The 21,206-nt window shown below is 28.0% G+C and overlaps 2 protein-coding genes across 2 annotated transcripts; both read left to right on the forward strand.

The window, feature by feature from the left end:
- The first annotated feature begins 3,662 nt into the window (after window positions 1-3,662).
- LOC129611933 (pickpocket protein 19-like) lies at window positions 3,663-12,610 on the forward strand. The gene is made up of 8 exons (XM_055525358.1): window positions 3,663-3,775; window positions 4,646-4,849; window positions 4,976-5,222; window positions 5,659-5,784; window positions 6,582-6,731; window positions 8,680-8,923; window positions 12,169-12,301; window positions 12,457-12,610. The coding sequence occupies exons 1-8, from the start codon at window positions 3,663-3,665 to the stop codon at window positions 12,608-12,610; spliced, it is 1,371 nt and encodes a 456-aa protein (XP_055381333.1).
- A 3,791-nt stretch (window positions 12,611-16,401) lies between these two features.
- Window positions 16,402-20,523, forward strand: LOC129611934 (pickpocket protein 19-like). The gene is made up of 9 exons (XM_055525359.1): window positions 16,402-16,613; window positions 18,851-19,028; window positions 19,120-19,170; window positions 19,333-19,461; window positions 19,525-19,677; window positions 19,731-19,866; window positions 19,914-19,970; window positions 20,046-20,181; window positions 20,250-20,523. Exons 1-9 carry the CDS (start codon window positions 16,402-16,404, stop codon window positions 20,521-20,523), a joined length of 1,326 nt encoding a protein of 441 aa, XP_055381334.1.
- Window positions 20,524-21,206: the final 683 nt, after the last annotated feature.

Consider the following 21,206-nt stretch of genomic DNA (forward strand, 5'->3'; position numbering starts at 1 on the left):
TTACAAACTTATTTTTTCTTTTACACAATGTTATATGTCAAATACCTTTTGATTCACAATCACAATTTACAAGTCAGTTAAGAATAAAAGCTTTATATTTTTTTCTTTTTTGCAGTTGCTTGTGCCGGTATTTTAGCACTCTTCTTGGATTTGTCAATATTCAATTTAACTGTGTTAAGTTATCACTTAACGTTGGGCGTAATCCGGCATTTTTATGAATATAAAAGGGAGCAAAACCTGAGAAGAAAATTTAAGGATAAGAATGTACAATATGATGAATTCGATATTAAAATTGCCAATCTTAAACGGCCTCAAAGCTGGTTAAAATTAGATAAGGAAAACAAAGATAAATAAATTTACAACTGATTAGAAAATTTCCAATAATGCTTGATTTTAATTGCAACAAGAATTTATTAAAAATTTCAAATTATTAAAAATTTCGCACCCGTAATTCCTAAAATCAATTGAATATTTGTCATTTTCGTTGTCAGCTCGGTAAAATTTATAATTGACATTGTTATATAATTTAAAATTTGAATAAATAGATTGTATTTATTGTATTAAGTTTGAATTTTTATTCTAAATTAAATTTGTGATAAAAAACAATTCCATTTTCAAATAGTTCGGTTCTTGCTATGATTTTAATATTTCTTTATACATGTATAGCTCATATATGGTACACACATAACTAACATTTCTTCAGATTTCATTTATATTTTCCCAGATAATAAACAAGTAAATTCAATTTAAATTTATTAATGTTGTTTCAACATTCAACAAAACCATTATTAATTCAACCTACAATGTTATCTACATAAAAATAATGTTAAAATTGAATGTTTAATTGTTGAAATTGTGTATTTAAAGATAGTTATCCGCAGTATGGCCACTAGCTATTCAGAGAAATTTTAATTCATTTAGCAAATTTTAATAATTTTCAGTATAATTCAATAAAAGAAATAAAATGTGTATGTATTGAAATATGTACGAATATATAAGGAGTTTTGAGCACATTAATTTGTTTCAATGAATGAGTTTATTGACAGAATTCTTTTATTTTTTTTCTTATTTATATTTCAATTAATATTTTTATCTGTTATCAAAAATAAATTTTCATCTGGAAAATTTTATACTTTAATTAAAAAGGAATATTATTGAAAAAGAAAAAAATCTATTTAATTTTTTCCCTTAAGGATTTTGTTGTTCATTTTCAAGATTTGCGTTTGATTTCATGTACATTAAAAGGGTATTTTATATTTTTACGTTAATTAAATGCCATTCAGATTGATTAGACATAAAAATGAAAAAAAGAATTTTTTGTAAAGAACATTTTGTTGAATTAAAAATTAACCTTAATTTGACGCTTTGAAATTTTTATATTTGCTTGGTATGTACAAGAACCGAAAAGAGTTTCAAAAATAGAATGTTGCATTGTGGGTATGTGAAAATGTTACGTTCAAAGGACGAAAATGTATGATAATTTGAATTTCATTTGAATAATTAAAAAAAATTATAGGATCTAAAGCTTTTTCGATTTGAAAACTATAAAGAGGTATTTGACTCAAACTTGGTCTTGTATAAAATCATCGTTTATTGTATGAAATCAATAGTATAGCGATCAATGTAGTGAACTACACGCTTACAAAAGTAAGTATAACGAGAAAAAAAAGAGTACACCTTGTCAACTCTGTGATACCCGTACGAATTTGTTATCCTAAGTGCGAATAAATATGCCATAACTGACTATGGGACAGACTATGACTTTAAGTTGCCGTATTTATTATATTAATTTATGCAAAATTTCAGTATTGCGTTTTTCAAAATACTGTGGGTGTCAAACTACTATTAAAGTTGTATGGCAGCTACCAGAAAGAGCCAAGCTATTTTAACAAATTTTATCAAACACATCGGCGCTACTTATATATTCGTTTGTGCGAAATTTCAATACCACAGCTTTTATAGTTTCTAAAATATAGTCAAATAATTTCGTGCGCTACATACGCACTTTATCAAAGCTGATTTTCTTCTCTCAGAAAAGTGCGTATGTAGCGCACGAAATATATTAGCAAAAAAATAAAAAAAGTATTTTATTCCGAATAAAAGGAAGTTTTCTTCTCATACCAATAAAAAAAAAAAGAATTATACATATTTCGGAAAAATTATCAACCATTGAAAAAAATTTTTTGAATAGTCAAATAACTTTTGAAGTTGTACGACAGCTACCCGAACCAGTACCCTGATCATGTCCAATTTAAATAAAGTTCTGGCACTTAGTTCAATAAATAATTTGTGAAAATTTGGTGAACTTAACTCAATTAGTTTTTGAGTTATCGCTGGGACGGGCGGACGGACAGACAAAGCTAAATCAACATAGAATTCAACGCTGATCAAAAACATATACTTGAGTCTATATCTCGTAGCATTATTTCTTAGAGTTACAAACCGTAAGGCAAATTTAGTATACCCTTCGAACATACGTTCGTACGGGTATAAAAATGAGAATTATAATTCGATAACTTGAATTGGCTACAAATTTATTAGGAATAAAAAACTTGATTGTTTTAAATTCCGAAATCAAATCATATTTTTATTAATAATTTTGAAATTAAACTATATTTTCCGTTTTAAATATAATAAAAATCGAAATATAGGGTTAAGACGTGAAACATTGTTTATGGACTGACTTATGTTGTCAAACACAATTTGATATCAAACCAAATGTACAGACGTTCAAACTTCTATTAAATTTTCACTTAATCAAACAAAGTCCATGAGCAATGTTTGATTTAAGAAATTTACTTTATCTGTAATACTAAAAATTGTGAATAAAAAATATTTACAAAATTTAAATATTTACTAAAATTAAAAATATGTACTTAATAAATTCGAAATTTAAATATTAAATAATCAATGTTAAAATTATAAAACAAATAATTTATTATAATATTTCAAATGAAAATATGAAAGAATTTCGATTATTATCCTGAATTTGAATTGATCATAAATTTATTATAAATAATTTTATCTTTAGTTTTTTATTTCAATAAAAAAAAATCAAAGAATTTACTTTGGAAAGGCAAACAATAATTGTTTATATTCAAAATATTAAAATATAAAATACAAGACAATCTGATAAATAGTCTCAAAGGACTTTTGTATATTTACATATTTAAAGAATAAAAGGACAATAGTATAACAAAAGGCCAATTTATAGTTGAATAGTTTACAATTAATGAAATAATAACAATCACTAAGGACATTTTATTTAATTGTTTAACCATAGATATAAGAGTAAGTATGTATGTATATAAAATTCAAATTTATTTTCATTTTGTTTTCAGATAAATTTTATATTCAAAGTTCATTACAAGTTAAATTTAGTTAGCGATAAAGTTTATTTTTTGAGATTTTTCGAAAAAAAAGAAGAAAATTTTATAACTATCGGCATTAAATTTTATTTTAAAATTTATAATTTTTGTTTCAGTATATTAGATTACATTCAACGCAATGCTTATTTTATTTATAAGAGAAAAATAATAAATATTTTACATCACTTTTAATATACATACATACATACATATTATATAAAATAGATGGGTGATAAAAACATTAAAATTAAAAACGCTTCTAATACTGCTATTCCTATTAAATTCAATTTCCCAATGGAATCAAAATTATCGATAATAAAATCATATTTGAAAATTTGCTTAGGGAAAACTGACATCCATGGTATTAAATATCTTACAAATCATGATGAAGTACCATTTTGGGAAAAGTACGTTAACGAGGATTCCGTTTTTATATCCACATGCACATTATATTGTTGTATTTAAGTATACATTTATATTTATAAGTATATTTAAGTAGGTATTTCAATTTACGTATTTGTAATGTGTGTGTGTATATAAAGGATCAATGAAATTTAAGGAAGATGAACTAAAAAGTTTTTCACTTCAAAGATATTTTTTTTTTGTTAAGAATTGTTTTTTGTTGTGGGATTTGAAATCTTAAAAATCCGGAAAAAATTCACTTTTCGAATACAAGGTGTTTTTTGGCCCGAAAAAATATTAGGAGTTTTTTTATTATAAATTGTAATGGGTTTGTATTGCAAGATATTTGGAGAATTTTGGGAAATATTAAGTTTTTAAAAATTTTGAAAATATTTTAATTAAATGCAGATTTGTTTGACAATAAGGATGAATGAGGAATAAACAGCAGAGCAAATATTCAGGAAAAGGGACTTGAAAAATGTGCAATAAATATTTAAAGAAAAATTTTGTTATATTTGCAAAATTATGATAATACCAAAATGTAGTTGAGCAGTTACTTTGCAAAGCAAATGTGATCGAGCAATATTTTTTTTTGGAAAATTGCAATCATTTAAGAATCGAGTTGTGCTCAACTTTTCAAAATTGACATAGAAACTTGCTTAGTCAACAAGAATAGGTTCTTAAATGAAAATTTATATATTAACACCTTGTATTCTTTAAATAAACAATAAACTACCAAAATAGTATCTTAAATGAAATATGTGCTTGCAAATGTGAGCTTCACATGTTCCATAACATGAATATGAAAATAAATTTTCTTGAATACAACATTATTTTTTTTTTGTTTGTGTTTTTCTATTTTCTTTATTTTCAAGGATTTTCTGGTTCGTAGTACTTATCTTAACTATTTTTACAACAATTTTTATATGTGGAATATTATGCAATATATATAATGGAAGTACAACAAAAACTGTATTAGAAAACTCTATATATCCAGTTCACCAGATTATATTTCCTGCTTTAACAATTTGCAGTAAAAATCGTTTAAATTGGAAACGTTTAGATATTGTAAAAAAACTGTATTTACCATTCAATTATACAAAAGATATGGAAATATTTTTTGAGAATTTTTTAGAAAAATTTGAAAATCTAAAATTTGGTGAATTCAAACATTTTACAAAATTATTTTCTATTTCAACAAATAGTAATACTAATATCATTACTGATAATAATTCGAATTCAATTAAATTCAATTATCCTGAATTAGATAATATTGATTTATTTGAAGTGATTAGAATAATGTCAATACGTTGTGATGAAATGTTTATTAAGGATTCTTGTAAATGGATCAATGAAAATAAGAATTGTTGTGATATATTTGGTATACAAAAAAATAAATTTGGATTTTGTCAAACATTCAATTCAGTTGTTAATGAACATGGTATGAATATGGTAGGTGAATTTTGAAAAATTGCATATTTTCAGCAATTTACTCATTACAACTAGATTATTTTTTAAAAAAGTGCAATATAATTTTGGGATTATTATTTAAAATGTTATCAAAAGGATTTATGCTAATAATCTTACTTTTAAGTGATTTGTCATTTGAGAAATAATTATTCAAAAATTTCAAAATTTCAATTTTAAGAAATTTTCCTAATTGTATACTTAAGTAAATGTTGTCAAAGCAAAAAAAATCAGAATTAAAAACCCGATTAATTCAATCGAAAATCCATTAGAATATGGAATAAATTTAGTTTCATTTATTTTCTATATTTATGATAAATTAAAAAAATTGTAGCCCAATTGTGTTTTTTGGGAAATCCTTTTGATTATTTGCGTACATATTATAATTTTACATACATCTTTATTTTACATATTTTTTCAGGCACTTATTGATTCAAAATATCCTTATCGTTTGGCAAAAGGTGGTGTTTTGAATGGATTGAGTTTTAAAGTGAAAATCAATAGAGATTTTAAAATACCTGGAAGTAAAATTCACGATGGATTTATAGTAATTATACAAGCAATTATTTAATTAATTACACGTTTCTTGCATTTTGTTGACTATTTCTCATTAGATTTAATTAATTAATATGCTTTAAAATTTATTTACTGTGAATATTGAGAATAAATGCGAAGCAACATGTTCTACTGAACTAAAATAAATGCCATAGGTGCACGAAGTTTTCTCAAGACATATTGAAAGAAATATTAAATTAATTATAAGCGTGTTCCATGTATTTTAATGACATTTACAGTAAAATTCACCTTGTACATTACTTGGACCAAATTCGGACTTCATTTATACTTTGTCGACAAAATTATATTACTATAGGTTCTTATTATTGCCGTTATTCTTTATAATAATTTTAATTGACCAAAAATTCATTTTCAAATTTTTAAAGTTTTCGTTCTCCCCAAGTTGATATTTTTTGAAGTTGAATTTCTAGAGAAATTTGAAAATTAATTTTTTTCAAATTTTGTTTTTTTCAAAAACTTTTAAAATCTTTTCCAATATGAAATTTTTCATAATTATTTTTTTCTTTCATTAACACTATTATAAAAGTAATGTTGAAGTTTTGTCCTTCAGAGTTTTTCAAATTAAATTTTTATGTTTAGTAATAATTAAATAAATTTATTAATTAAATATTATTCTACGAATGTATTTATGTTTGTATGTATATTTGAATATAAATTTAAGAAAACTTCTGTGGCAAAGGGCACCATTTTATTGTAATATTTTTAATACTTTTACAATTAATTTTCTTTTCAAATCAAATTTCTTTCTTACTAAATTTTCTATATAAGATAATGTTGCATCATTGCTCCAGTTTTCATGGACGTGATGAATTCATACCAATTGAAGTTGATGCTGATATAAAAATTCAACCAATACTTTTTCAAACGGAAATGGGTGCAAGGAAATTTTCTCCAAAAATTCGTAAATGCTTTTTCAATGTAAGTCATTAAAAAATTGCGAAAATAAAATGACAAATAAAAAACAAAAAACGTTTATGATTTCAGAGAAATTTTTTATTTTCCAAAATTAATAAAAGAGAAAAATGAAATTTTTTTTATTTCATCCCATTTATTGGAAACAAAAGAATAAAAATGAAAAAAGTTTCATTCATAATTTTTTTTTGTATTTTTCCTTACTTTTCTATTTTTGTTATTATTGTTATGGAATTTTTGCATCAAGGACGAAATGAATCATGAAAATTTTCATAGTTTGCCCGGAATCAATTATTCGTTTCACGATTGTTTTGCACAATGTCAACGTTATTATAATAATTATTACTGCAATTGTTGTCTGGATGTTTTTTTTCCATTGGGTAAGGACAATTCGATTTTTGTTTTTATTATTTTCTTTATATTTGTATTCAGTTTGAATGTTGTTTTGACTATTTAAAGTAAATATTTAAAATTTAAATTTTGATTGTCTTGTAATTATGAAAGCATTTAAATCAAAATTTGTATATTTTAGAGAAATCGCTAATGTAAATCTAAATTACGTTAGATATGAAGAAATTAAGGTGATTATCTACCTTGCCGTGGTGTAGTAGCTGATGCGTCCCCAGATGAGGCCTGAAACAAAAAGATAATCAAACCCTTTCCCCGCACCTACCCCTCCTCAGCATCCTATCGCTCCTGATTCCCCCTGGGCCGGGTTAAGGTGTTACGCGACCCGTGCCGATAATCAGCTTGGCTGGGGGCCCAGACAAATAGCCCAGTCGCCACAGAGGATCCGTATACCTGGCGCCCTCCGGATTATTTAGCATTGTATAGGTACGGCGGATCTCTGCCTAGATCGACATCCTTTCTCAGCAACTCGTGGGATCAGAATGGAGAGCGCAAATCAAAAAAACGTGGATGAGTTCGGCACTCATAAAAAGCCGGAAGGAAATTTGGCCAAGCCAGTTTCTGCAAATCGTGTTGAAACATTGCTGAGGGCGAGTTCAATACAAAAACCGCAGGCGAGCACCAAGAATGCTAAAAGTACTGGTACAAAATCTAAAGTGCCAACCAGGACGATTAAGCGAGAGGGTTGGTGCAACAAAACGACAGCGCTCCGCAGAGGAACCACCTCGGGAAGCTAAAAAGCCAAGGCCACCGAACAAACTCTCGAGCGCATCCATTACGAGGCCTTTTAGTGAGATCCTGAAGGACCATCTTGTTGTCGCTGTGGTTGACCAGGCGCAAGAAGATGGCAGGATCTCTGCTGAGAATTGGAGGAAAGTTGAAACCCGACTAATGGCGGGTTTTCCTCAAATCATGAAGAATAATCCAGACCCATATCTGGCAGGCAGGTGGCTGGGGAGTCTGCAGCGCGCCTTGGGGCCGCATCACAGTGGTCGTGTAGCCCCACGGGTCACGCTTCGATTCTTGCGGTCTGGGGGCACGGGGTGGGGTCAATTGATTTGTTTCCCGTGCTCTCATTCGTGAGGAATTTCGGGGAATCGGTCCTCCCGAGGCAAAGTTGACAGGACGCGATCAGGGATGGATCCGTCCATTTCTACACGGATGGATCCAAACTTGGCGGAAAGGTGGGTGGGGGTGTTTACTCCGAGCAATTGGGAGTTGAGCTCTCCTTCCGCCTGCCGGAGCACTGCAGTGGCTTTTAGGCAGAGGTGGTCGCAATTGGGGAGGCTTTGCGCTGGCTTGGTTAGCATGTGGTGTCCGTGGGCAGTGTTAGCATCTTCACGGACAGCCAGACCGTACTAAGGGCGCTGGAGTCGGAGACCTCTACATTTAGAACGGTTCTTGATTGTAGGTCGTCTCTTAACGAGATGGCGAGGCAGTTCGAGTTAAACTTGGTTTGGGTTCCCGGACACAGTGCGATCTAAGGGAATTGCAAGGCTGATGAGCTTGCGAGACATGGAACGACCCTCGGAATTCTACCTGAAAGGGAGAACCTGGGCATGCCTCTAGCCACTCACAAGCTGCTGCTACACAATGCGCAGGTGGAACGTACCAATCTCAGATGGGCGAATGGAACTACGTGCAACGCGGCAAGGAAGTTGTGGCCAAAGCTAGACTTGCGTCGCACGAGGGATCTAACATCTCTCCGACGGGAGGATATTGGCGCGGTGATAAGGGTTTTAACTGGACACTGTCTGATTGGCGATCATACCAGGAGGATGGGCCGCCCGGCAAACGATCTTTGTAGGAGCTGCTGTGACGAGGACGAGGAGGAAACGGTGCCCCACTTGCTATGCTCGTGTCCGGCGTTGGCGAACTCCAGGCGGAGGTTTCTTGGGTCCCACTTTTTTGAGCGGGCCACGGACCCAGCGAATGTAAATGCTAGGGACCTTGGGAAATGCTAGTGAGGGAGAGAGGGGGAATCCGGCGGCATCACAACGGGCCTTAGTGGCCTAGGTGTACCCTTCGGGGGGCCGATAAAATGCCAGTCGATAATTGAAGAAAGGGGCTGTTCACTTAATTTTCGTACGAAACAAGTCGCAGAAGATTAATCCTTCAAAAATATTCAAATTTATTGAAAAGTTAGTTTTCTCCTTTAGTTGAGAAACAAAGATTTGCTTTGGTCGTGGTACATCCCCCCCGATTGATCTAATATAAACTAATTATCAAGTATCCTTTTAATAATTTTCCCATACATGACTTCATTTAAAATATGACTTGAAACGTTTTCACTTGCGACTTAAACTAAATTGATAAATTAATTTTTCCATAATATAATAAAAAAAATTATTTGCGCTATAGAATTGTTCACCGAATGAATCAATTTCTATTATTAATTTAAATAAAATAAAATTATAATTGAAATCTGAAAACGCCATCTCAATTTATATAGAAATTATTTCATATAACAGTTTGCTAATAATTTAAAAACATCGGTTTTTTATTTTCATAATATAATTAAATGAATTATGTATATAACCACGCTATTTTGTCTAGCACTCAGTAAATAAGTATACATGCCAACATACAACAATTGCGTGTGTATTTGTTAATAATATTGAAATGACAATTATATTAATTATGTGGTTCTATTCAAATAAAGCAAATATAATGAATAAATAAATAACTTTTTTAGAACTAAAAATTTTGTATTCGACATTCAAAATATCCTTGTTTAATGCAATTTTTTCCGTGATGTTAATGGTGTAGCTTTTGTTCAAATAAATCAAACTCGTGTTCAATTGAAGTTGTGGAATTTTTTAGTAAAAAATTTTCATATCCGTACGATTGAATGTTCAAAGAGTTCTATAAAGTTACCAATTAGTTTGTAACGTTAAAAAATAAACGTTTGTGATGTAGACATAAATAGTGTCTTAACATACCTAGAAAAACGTAAATTTGGCTCTTAGTAGAGTTTCGCTTTGTGCTACCCGAATTCCCTGAAATGCTCGCCAGTTAGTTTCGGTAACAACCAGAACTCAAATATTAAATTTCAAGAAATTCCATCGATTCGTTCCGTAGATATGATGAAAAATGTAAAATCGGCCCGCAGATCAGTTTTCGAGCCCTGACCTTTCCAAAAAATTTATATGTTCATTGTTTTAATACAAGGAATTCATATATTAAATTTCAATGAAATCGGTTGATTATTTCTCTTTATATACACAAAAATGTATATTTGGCCCGTAGTGAACGTCTAGTGGCCGATGCCTCATTTCTTCCAAAACATAGGAATTTTCGCGGACGGTCGAGCTGATAATCGGTTGAATATTTTCTTCAAAATGTTCAAAAATGTAAAACAGGCCCGCTAAAAAGTGCAGTTCCCGAGGCTTGATATGTACCAAAAGTTGATCAATCCGTGCCATGGTGGAAATAAACTTATATATAAAATTTCATCAAAATCGGTTCAGCGGAACTTGAGATACACGCGTGCACACACAGACCGACAGACCGCGAGGTTGCTAAAAATAGTTTATTTACCCTTCCCTACTATGGAGAAGTACGTCCCCACCGAAAACTCGATATGCAAAATTTGTTGCCATTACATAACCTACCTATTGTTTACACAATACGGTCGGTAATAATAAGTAGGCGTTGAATTCTTATTCGATTATAGGTAAGTCTGTGCGTCCTGCATTTTTCCCCATATCTCTTTACACAATTAATTATATCTATCTTAAATATAACAATTTATTTAAAATTTAAATAGTTCGTACACGCAAAATATTATTTTATTTAATTTAATCAAAAAACCCAAGTCCCCATTTATACATTCATACATCATTACGAATGAATAAATTCTTTTGGTAAAAATAAACCACATTATTAGTTATTGCATGGGATGAGAAACAGAATATTTATGGTTTGTTTAGTCAAAAGGGTTAAGATAAAAATTTGAGATTGAATAAAATTTATAGATTATGAAAAGTCATAATAAAAATAGTTTGTCTGCTCTTTGGGTTTGAAAATATTTTTGTGTGTCATCGTTTAGTAAAATCGTTCTTCATTGTTATATGTACATATGTGTGTGTGTGTGAGGTTATGCAAAATATTGTAGAAAAGAAATGTGTGAATTTTTTTCTTTAAAAAATATAAATATTGTAATGGGGTAGTTGTCGGCGTCACCCAAACCCTTTATGTATGAATCATTTTAACACAACTTTAATATAGATAAAATATGTGAGAAATTCAGTAATTTTCAATATATTTTCCGATTTTGATGGGAATAGTGTGATAAAAGGAACATTGAATCCTTCAAAACAAAAAAGTATTTTGATTTTGTATATTTTTTCAATTTTAATAGAGCGGCAGAAATATTTTGAAATATTAGGATATACTTTAATAAAATTGCCTCTTAATACTATTTGAAGTTTTTGTATCCCTACTTAATTTAGATAAAGTCATTTCCAAATATCAATAATGGCAGTGGAAATTGCATTTTTTATTCAAATTTAAAATTGGTTATGACTGTAATCTCAATATACGAGTTTATATAAAATCAGTTTAGGACACTGTTATGCAAAAGGAAATTGAATCCACAGACCTTACGCTCTTTATATTTTGTGATATTAATGCAAATAATGATAATAGCTAGCAATGGCAGTACGTACTTGTGTCATCAACAAAAATTCAATGCAATGAAAAAATTAATGAATAGTTGTAGGAAATCTTGCGTATATAACGAAACTTTATTAACATTGAATTTTTAAGTTTTGTATTAAAGTTGGTAGAGTGCTAAGGTTATTAAACTGCGATTTGTGTGAGTTCCTCATTTTAAAATTGAAATTTCTATTTAAATTTTATTTCAGACAAATATCGTAAGTGCAGAATATCAGACTTTGCATGCCTAGCCAAGTATTCGGGTAAAAACAAATAATTCTTACTCTTTTTGATTTTTTGAATTTATTAATTATCAAATATTTTTAGCAAAAATTTATTGTTAAAATTATTGTTTCATTTTGAAAAATTTTTTCAGATTACTTAAGTAATACAAAAGCAATTGGTGTAGATCAATTTTTTGAAGGAGAGAAAGGAATTGATTGTATTTGCTATAGGAATTGTAGAGCTATGGAATATGACACAGTTTTCCATCATCACCATTATCTTGGGTATTAAAATTCTAAAATTATTTTATTATTAATAAAAATTCTACTAAAAAAATTTGTTTTTCATCTTTGATCTTTAATAATTTTAGAAATATTACAGAAAAGGATAATGTTTCAATAAATATAAATTTTTATCAATCATCATTTCCAAAATTCAGAACGGATGTAACAATGAATCGATTAACTTTATTAGTTGATGTTGGTGGTATAGCAGGACTGTTACTTGGTTGTTCAATAATCACATTCGTTGAGCTCATTTATTTTACGATATATGGTTTCATTTCTATAATTAGAGGTGTCGTAAAGAAATAAATAAAATAATTTTGTTTTGTGTTGGGGGAAAAGAAGAACAGAAATTGTAAAATGAGAAAAAAATAAGAAAAATATTATAATAAATTTATTTTGAATTTACTGTAAATTATTTTATTAAGCAAAATAGTCCAGTTGTCTATAAATCTGCTACAATGGTTAAAATGTCAAAACAACGAATTTTATAGTTTAGAGAAATATTTTACATCTATTGTTAGGATCAGCTTAAGAAATATGGCTTAAAAAAAAATATAGGGCGATTGTGAATATTTTGAAATGTGCTTTAAATAAACGGAGTAAAAAATTAAATATACCACTAAAAAAAATTTTTACTACATAATTTTTCTTTTATACAAAGTGTACTCATTGTTTTACGGTACAATTACTTAATTAGTAATTATTTTAATTACGAATATTAATAATTATAATTAATTATAAATTAACCAATTGTTGCCATTTAGTACTGCTGGGTTGGCCTCATAAATTCAACAGGATTAAAATTTTTTTTTTTCATAATTTTATTTAGGCTGTTTCCTTTTTAGTTTTAAAATAATGTGATGTAATAGTGTCGGTTAATTACCATTTCACTAATTCAATTTAATTTTCCAGGAAATAAAATGTTTTATATCAAAATAAATAATTGCTTTTCTAATAAATAATAATCTTATATACCTACACATAATATGTACATAAATATGAAAATTAATTCACATTATTTTACACAAATTATTTCACATTTATTATTTAATAACAACTGATAATGGAAAAGGACTGTAACGTGCGGTTGATGAAAAAATTTAATTAATTGATTTTGAAAATTAATTTTTGTTTTATTCGAATTATTGTTAATATTTTATGGAATAAGTTTTTCCTTTTAATTTACAAATTATTATAAATTTATTATTTTATATTAAACTAATTTTCATAATATGAAACGTGTTTACTCTTATTTCCTGTGATTATTCATTAAAACTATTTTTATTAACATGCAAGGTGAGTTAGGAAAGGATTTTTTGTGTTACATTAGTAATACCCACATAGAAAAAAGTATGAAGCATGTCTTCATTTCATTGATATCCGCTGTACAAAACAACTTAACATAAAAAATATTCCACAATACTTAAGCTAACCTCTGGACTTACTCGACATTGAAATTATTCAGGAGGTCTACATCCCCATAAATATAAAAATAATGAGTTCTTTTCTGGTTTATCGAAATTGTTACAAAACACTATGAAGATGTCTTTAAAACACTAATTTCACTAATCACTTTATGCCATCAAAATTCCCTGAAAATTAGATCAGCTAGTTGCGGTAGCAAAAAGTACAAAATATCAAATTTTAAGAAATTCTATCGATTAATTTATTTAATATGATAAAAAATGCACAAGCAACTCAACATTTTGAGTTGGAATTTCGCATTGCAAAACATTGGTTGATTCTTTCTATAAATGCGCAAATATATGAATTCGATGCGTGTTAAAACTTTAGTTGCTGTGGTCTGAATTTCTCGAAAAATTAGTTGATTTGTTTTATTGTCAGATGAAGTTAATGGATAAAATTTCAAGTTATGCTCTTGTATATTACCTTAACTATTATCAAAAATGTAAACCCGGTTCGTGATAAAGGTTCTCAACCGGACATGTCTAAATTTGATCAATCCGTTACATAGCTAATTTAAACTGAGCTATAAATTTACCTTAAAAGCGGCTCAGTCGAAATTTTAATATCCACAAAAAAATTTCGGTTAAAATTTCAACACGAGTACACCCACAGACCGATTACAAGCACGCAACATTACAAGCAGGCGAAAAATAGTTTATTTACATCTCCCCAGCATGAAAAAGTGCTTTCCCGCCGAAAACTCAATATGCGAAATTTTGTATCATTATATAATCTCTTTTAATGTGGAAAGTACAAGGTATCTAAAAAGAAAACAGGGACACACATCGTATATTTTTTGGATAGTCAAGCCTTTGCTAAATACATTATTCTTATATAAGACTGTTGCGTAATCTAAACATTAAGGTAAAATATGATAAATCACCGGTTGATTAAAAAAAGTAGAGTTTAGAGTTGACTAACAGGTTTTTAGGTTGGAAACTACTATAGTTTAAGCAGTTACAGTTAAACATTATTTAAAATTACTGGAAGGTAGGATCTTAAGAAAACCCTATAACGCTGTCATCAAGATCGAAGCAAGTGGTAACGAGCTATCCTTTATGTCAAACTAGATGTCAATCTTTTTTTACCACTTTCACGTTATACTCGTATCATTCTTGCATATTTAAATGCACATTTCGCAGCTTGAATCAGTTTGCCATTGAAGAAGTAAGCACAGGTTAATGTTGTTTCTAAAATTTTACTTGAATTTGTTTTTGTAATAGTATGTTTAACGTTACCACTTGTATGAGCAATTTCAATACTATTTATCCTTGTTCTATTTATTTGTTTCCATTGTCACTTGCAAATACATTTATGTATGTATAGGTGTAGAACTTATATATATATATAAACCTAGATAAGACGTTAATTTACTGGCATTTTAATCGCATGACATTTTTTAATTCAAATTTCTTACAAGTTATTTAAGTTTAATGTTTCTGATAGCAATCGAATCATTAAATTTTTAACAACATTGTTCACTTTGAACTCTTTAGAAATTAAATACGTTTGGTTGTAAAAATGATATTGTTACCAGGTGTTTTTGACAATTAAACTGTTAATAAACAATTGAATTACCGTTTTATGTATTTTTGATATGGTAGTTGTCTGAATTTAGATTTTTTCCCCAATTTGTTGTGATTGAGCATATTTTAAGAAAGTTGAAAAAAAAACATCTTAAATTTTACTTTATCCGTTTTTTCTTTATTTACTTCTCTGAATGTTGAATTTTCAACTCTTACGGTAAGGCTTCCAGTTCGCTTAAATTAAATTTTATAGAAACTGAAATTTCTCTATTTTTATGTTAACAAGGTTCCATTTAAACGTGAAATTAACGAACCTGAGTGATCAAATTCAAAAGGGTAAGCTAAAAAACAATTTTTGAAAAAAAGAAAAACCTGCATTTTTTTTCTTAGTTTTCACAAAGCTTTGAAATTATTTGAAACATAGTTTACTTGTGCTCACAGCTATAATAACTAACCAGTTCCTACAAAACCACCTATACTAACCAGTTTTACAAAACATTTTTGTAGAGGAATGTTAATTTAAATTGAACTTGATGGTTTTGAGACAGTTGTGTTATAATTTTATTGGCCTATACTCTATATTCCGTTGCGATTTCTCAGTCTAAGTAGAAACCAAATTAATGGCTTAATTTTACTTCAAATTATAATTAACATCCACTTATAACCGCTATCAATAAATTCTTTAAGGTGTTATTTATAATAAGAAATAAAATACCATAGGGAAAAGATTTATTTAGCAAGAAAAGGAAATTATATAATAAGAGCTCTGACACCAATTAAATAGATTTACTTAACAAAAATTATGTTTATATTATAAGGGTAAACGATTTTTAAATTACTAGCTACTGCTTTTATATTTACGTTAAAATTTTTGCATTAAATTAACTCATAATTTATCTTTTAATCAGTTATTATGTTCAACTTAATAACGAACGATAAAATTTTGTAAATTTATTTTATGTAATTTAGAGCTCTTGTATATTAATATAGTATATGCAAATAAAATTAATCGTTAAACATTGAATTAATAAAAAAAATATAAGATCTATTTAGAAACATTAACGAGCTGTGAAAGGTTTAAAAGAGTTTTAACAGTGAAAAATAATGGTACAAACTTTTACAACTCATCAAAAGAGCACTAAAATTTCAATAAAAAAAGTTAATCCTCAAACTCAACAACAACAACAGCTTGGTGGAACAAAAAATAATGATAACCCATGGAATTATTGGATTCAGTATTTAAAAGTGTTTTGTCAACGTTCCGCAATACATGGTATCAGTTATTTGGCCGAAGATAACATTCATAAATTTGAAAAGTTAATAAAGATTTTAAATATTTTAAATTTTATAACAAAAATATTTAAATTGAATTTTTTTTTAGGTTATTTTGGACAATTATTTTAATTTTAGCAATCTATGGCTCGGTTCATATATGTTTTATGTTGTCAGCAACATATCAGAAGAGCATGTTAAAAACAGTTCTTTTAAGGTGAGTTTCTTAATTGTTATTGTTAATTGGATCAACAATAGTGGAATTAGGCACTCACTCAGATTTTAGTTCAAAATTATAATTAAGTTACAGTTAATGTAATAGATTCGGTAGCGATCATTCTTATATTGCTTTATTTCATATGTGTGATTATATTATAAAAGTAGACCTACAGAACACCATGTACTAACCACTATGGTTGCTTTTGTATTATTAGAGTCACTTAAAATCATGACACTTTCCAATTATAATTAAAATCAAAAGTTGGTAAAATTTATTTTTGGATAGAAAATTATTTATGAAAATTTTTAATCCAATTATATTTAATTGATTGACATAATAAGGTTAAACACACATACTTACTGCTTCAGTCAATTTATATTGAATTAGTTTAGTTCGGATAATAAATTTACTTTAAAAAATTAATTACTTTTATATTAGTGCATATAAATAAGTGCATTAATGCACATACTATGCATAAATAACTTATTAAAAACCATTGAAATTATTTTTAAATAAAGGGGTATATAAAGTGAATATTGTTGAATAAAGAGTCTAGTGCGTTGTTAGATGGGGTGAATAATTTGAACATATTTATATACGAATACTTACATATAAACAAATTAGAATAATGTAGTAAAGTAATCAATTACTTTTAAAAGAGTGGTAGTAGTAAAATATAAATTACATTATTGCTGACGTTTAAATTTTAGAATATAAGATGAAATTTTCGCTTAAAATGGAAAAATCTGAAAAAAATCTCATTTATTATTTAATCTGGACATATAGAATTCATAGAAAGTTTAATATTTTCCCTAATTGGCCGCTTTTGTTAAATTGCCCAAAATTGTCTTTTGTTCAGAGTTTTCTTTTAAATCACAAAATATTAAATATGTAATTGTAATGTAATTTACGTGTTTTTAAATTTTTAAAGTCTCTTAAAATTTATTAAATAAGATTTGAAATTTTCTTTTTACTTTTAAAATACTTAGAAATTCTTTTATTTTTCATTTAACATTTTATTTCTCATAACATGTTTGTATGAAAAAGTTTGCGAAAAATTTTTATTTTCACAATGATTTTCCATTATCATTGCAATGCAACTATTAAAGAAATGAAACAAAACATGATAAAGTTAAAAATTCTGGGTAAGGGAGAAAATAACAGAAAATATGTTTTAAGCAGAGAGAAGAAAATTTATAGATACGAAAGAAAGTGACAGTTTTGCCTTTTAATTTTTTTTTTCTTCATTATCCCAAATAATTGCTGACCTTCAAGTCCAAAGTTCATTCAAACAATATTCTTTCTAAAGGTTCTTCAATTTTTTTTTTGTTAAAGGTTCAGTGTGTCAGTGTATGTAGGATATAAAAGATTCTTTTAAATTATTCACCGTGAGAGAAGAATAGAAATTTAATTTCACTGAAAAATTATTTAAATGATAGCAAGACTATTCAAGGGAAACTTGTGAAAAAGTTTTTCAATTTTCATTCTTAAAAACAGATGAAGAAAGCAATCGGTTTTTTTACACTTTCAAAAAAATTTTTTTAAAACTTTGAAATCCGTTTAAAGTTGTTGTAAAGTTGAATTTGATGCTATGAGCTTCTAACAGGTTTTGATAGAAAAATTTTTTTAACAGCTCGGTTAGAGGAGAATTGAGTAAAGAAAGAGTTTTTCTCTTTACATAAATATTAGCTCCATTCAATTTGCGTATGCTACTCATTAATTGGTTGTAAGACTCTGTAAGTTGCTTAGATATATCAAGATTAATAATTCGTGAAAAATTTCAAAATTCATCGGAAATTTAAGAAATTTAGAAAAAAAATGAATATTTGGTTTTAACACAAAGGTTCGACTTTGGCCACAATCTTATTTTAATACTGAAAAAGCAAGCGCATAACGGTTTACTTTACAAGTTAGCAAAATAACGTTTTTTTACTTTCCAAATCAATTTTCTCTTTTAGTATGTAAAATTCAATTACTTTTTTACATTCACCTATGAAATTGACTTGAGCACATCCTTAGCAAAAGTTCTAACAACTACAGAAAGCTTTTTTATTTTTATAGTTCATCATTTCCTGTCTATGCAATTCAATATCCAGCTGTCGTTTTATGTAGCAGTAATCGTTTAAATTGGCTAAGAATTGATGAAGCGAAAAAACGTTTTTTACCAACAAATCGATCTATTGAAATGGAAAACTTATTTGAGAAATTTTTTTCCAAATTTGAATCTTTAAAATTTGGTGATTTTAAAAAACTTCAAGATTTAAAAAATGATCCATTACAAATATTAGATGACATTAATATAAATGAAGTTGTAAAATTTTTATCATTAGAATGTGAAGAAATTTTTAATGGACAGTGGTGTTGGTGGAGAAATTCCTATCGTAATTGTTGTGAAATTTTTGGTAAACAAAATGGTCCGGCTGGCTATTGTTTCGCTTTCAATTCTGTTTTGAATGAGCCCGGAATGAAATTACTTGTAAATTTGATTTATTATTTATTTTTCAATAGTTAAAATTAAAATATTTTGTTGGATTTTCTTGAAGAAAGAAATTGGAGTGGGAAAATATCCATATAAATCGTCATCAGCAGGACCTTTTGGTGGATTAAAAGGTTCAGTTTATTTCAATGTAACATACAAAAGACCCGGTAATACAGACCGTAATGGATACCAAGTTAGAAAAATTGATTAGGATTTATAAATACTCAATAACTAGAAATTTCCCATTAACTTTTAGTTGATTATCCAGGATCCTGATCAATGGGCAGGCTCTGCAAGTCCTTTTATACCGTTACAAACTGAAGCATTTTTAAGCTTACAGCCAATTTTATTTCATGCAATGAATGAGACAAGAAAAATCAATCCTGAAGTTCGACAGTGTCTTTTTATGGTAAGAATTTAAGTTTTTTTCTGAATATTTTCTTGTTTTTACTACATTTTAAGGATGAAGAAGGGCAAGAAGATAAAACACTTCCTGGTAAATTAATGAGATACAGTTTTGAAGATTGCTTTGCTGAGTGTCAAAGAAAGCATACTGGAATATTTTGCAACTGTACAATCGAAGTCTTTCATCCTATAGGTAAGAAAATTAATTTTGCTTTTAAATTTTAATACATTTAATTTTAGGCAAGGACTATCCCCCATGCAAAGCGTCAAATTTTCGCTGTTTATATGAAAATGCTCGTAAGTTAATTTTTATTTCCTAAACTGAAAATTGATATGTGTAAGTAAATGAAGAAATGCGATTTTAAATTTCAGATATTTTTAAATTTACGAAAAATATGGAAGAAGATAAATTTGTCAATAACAGCGGAATGGGTATGACTTGCTCTTGTTTAAGGTACTGTTACTCTCTAAGATTAACTTTCGATATGGAATATGATAATTTGTTTGAGTGAGTAATTTTATATGCTTATTGTGCAGAACGTAACAAATTTTTAATTATGCTAATTGATATTTTAGTGAAACTTACAATAACATTGTTACATTTGATGTGTCATATGCTAGCGAAACGATGCCATATTATAAAACGGAACTAGTTATGAATTGGTTAGATTTACTAGTATCTTTTGGTGGTATAGTTGGTTTATTTCTAGGTTGTTCACTTATAACAATGGTTGAAATTTTTTACCATTTCACAATTGGCTTAATTTTGTACTGGAGAAAGAGTAGGAGTGAGGAAAATTTTAATTCTTACAATGAAAATCAATGGGCTAGAAAAAGTAACAAATTTTAATGTTGTTAAGTGTTAAAACGATAAAATGTGACAATAAAAAATAATAAAATCTATCGAAAAAATATTTTTAGAATAAATAAGCTAATTGATTTAAAATTATACTAAATTACTTCTTAGGATGATGCTATTTTAGACATTTTTCTTCCAAATTTTTTGATATAAAAGAAAAAACCCTATTTCATTAAATTTTTTGCATAGATTACCTAAATCCATTCATCAAAAAATTATCGAAAGCTTTATAGACTTGTTGAGACTAGTGAAACTCTTTGCTAATTTTCTAATATCGTTCAAGTATACTAACAAATTTTACCATTTTAGTATTCAATCAACACTTATAAAATTAAATATAAAAGCTTTTAGACAGATTTTATATCAGATATCTCAAGTATAATAAGATATTAATTGCTGTCCAGGTGTTGTATAAAATTTAACGAATTCGTGAATATGGTCGTGCTTTTGTTCTTTATTTTTATTAAAACAAAATCGTTCCCAATATTAAAGAGAGCAGAATAAAACAAACTGGGAAATGAATAAGAGAATAAATATGAAGATTTTAATGGCCCAAATATAAATCATATGTTTTCAAATAAATTCTTTTATAGATATGGCACATACACGCATATGTCTTATTCAACTTGTTCTAGAAATAGTGAAAACAAAATTTTTATCACAATAACAACAAC

Source organism: Condylostylus longicornis, unplaced genomic scaffold, assembly GCF_029603195.1.
Source record: "Condylostylus longicornis isolate FDR11 unplaced genomic scaffold, ASM2960319v2 ptg000055l, whole genome shotgun sequence".
In the NCBI taxonomy this organism is placed as follows: Eukaryota; Metazoa; Arthropoda; class Insecta; order Diptera; family Dolichopodidae; genus Condylostylus; species Condylostylus longicornis.

Bases quoted from the DNA above. Each gene is read 5' to 3' on its own strand.
- LOC129611933 (XM_055525358.1), top strand. From the start codon at position 3,663: ATGGAATCAAAATTATCGATAATAAAATCATATTTGAAAATTTGCTTA. The intron at 3,776-4,645 runs GTACGTTAACGA...TTTATTTTCAAG, and splicing joins GAAGTACCATTTTGGGAAAA to GATTTTCTGGTTCGTAGTAC. The intron at 5,223-5,658 runs GTAGGTGAATTT...ATATTTTTTCAG, and splicing joins ATGAACATGGTATGAATATG to GCACTTATTGATTCAAAATA.
- LOC129611934 (XM_055525359.1), top strand. From the start codon at position 16,402: ATGGTACAAACTTTTACAACTCATCAAAAGAGCACTAAAATTTCAATA. The intron at 19,029-19,119 runs GATTTTAAAAAA...TTTTATCATTAG, and splicing joins TTGAATCTTTAAAATTTGGT to AATGTGAAGAAATTTTTAAT. The intron at 19,678-19,730 runs GTAAGAATTTAA...CTACATTTTAAG, and splicing joins TTCGACAGTGTCTTTTTATG to GATGAAGAAGGGCAAGAAGA.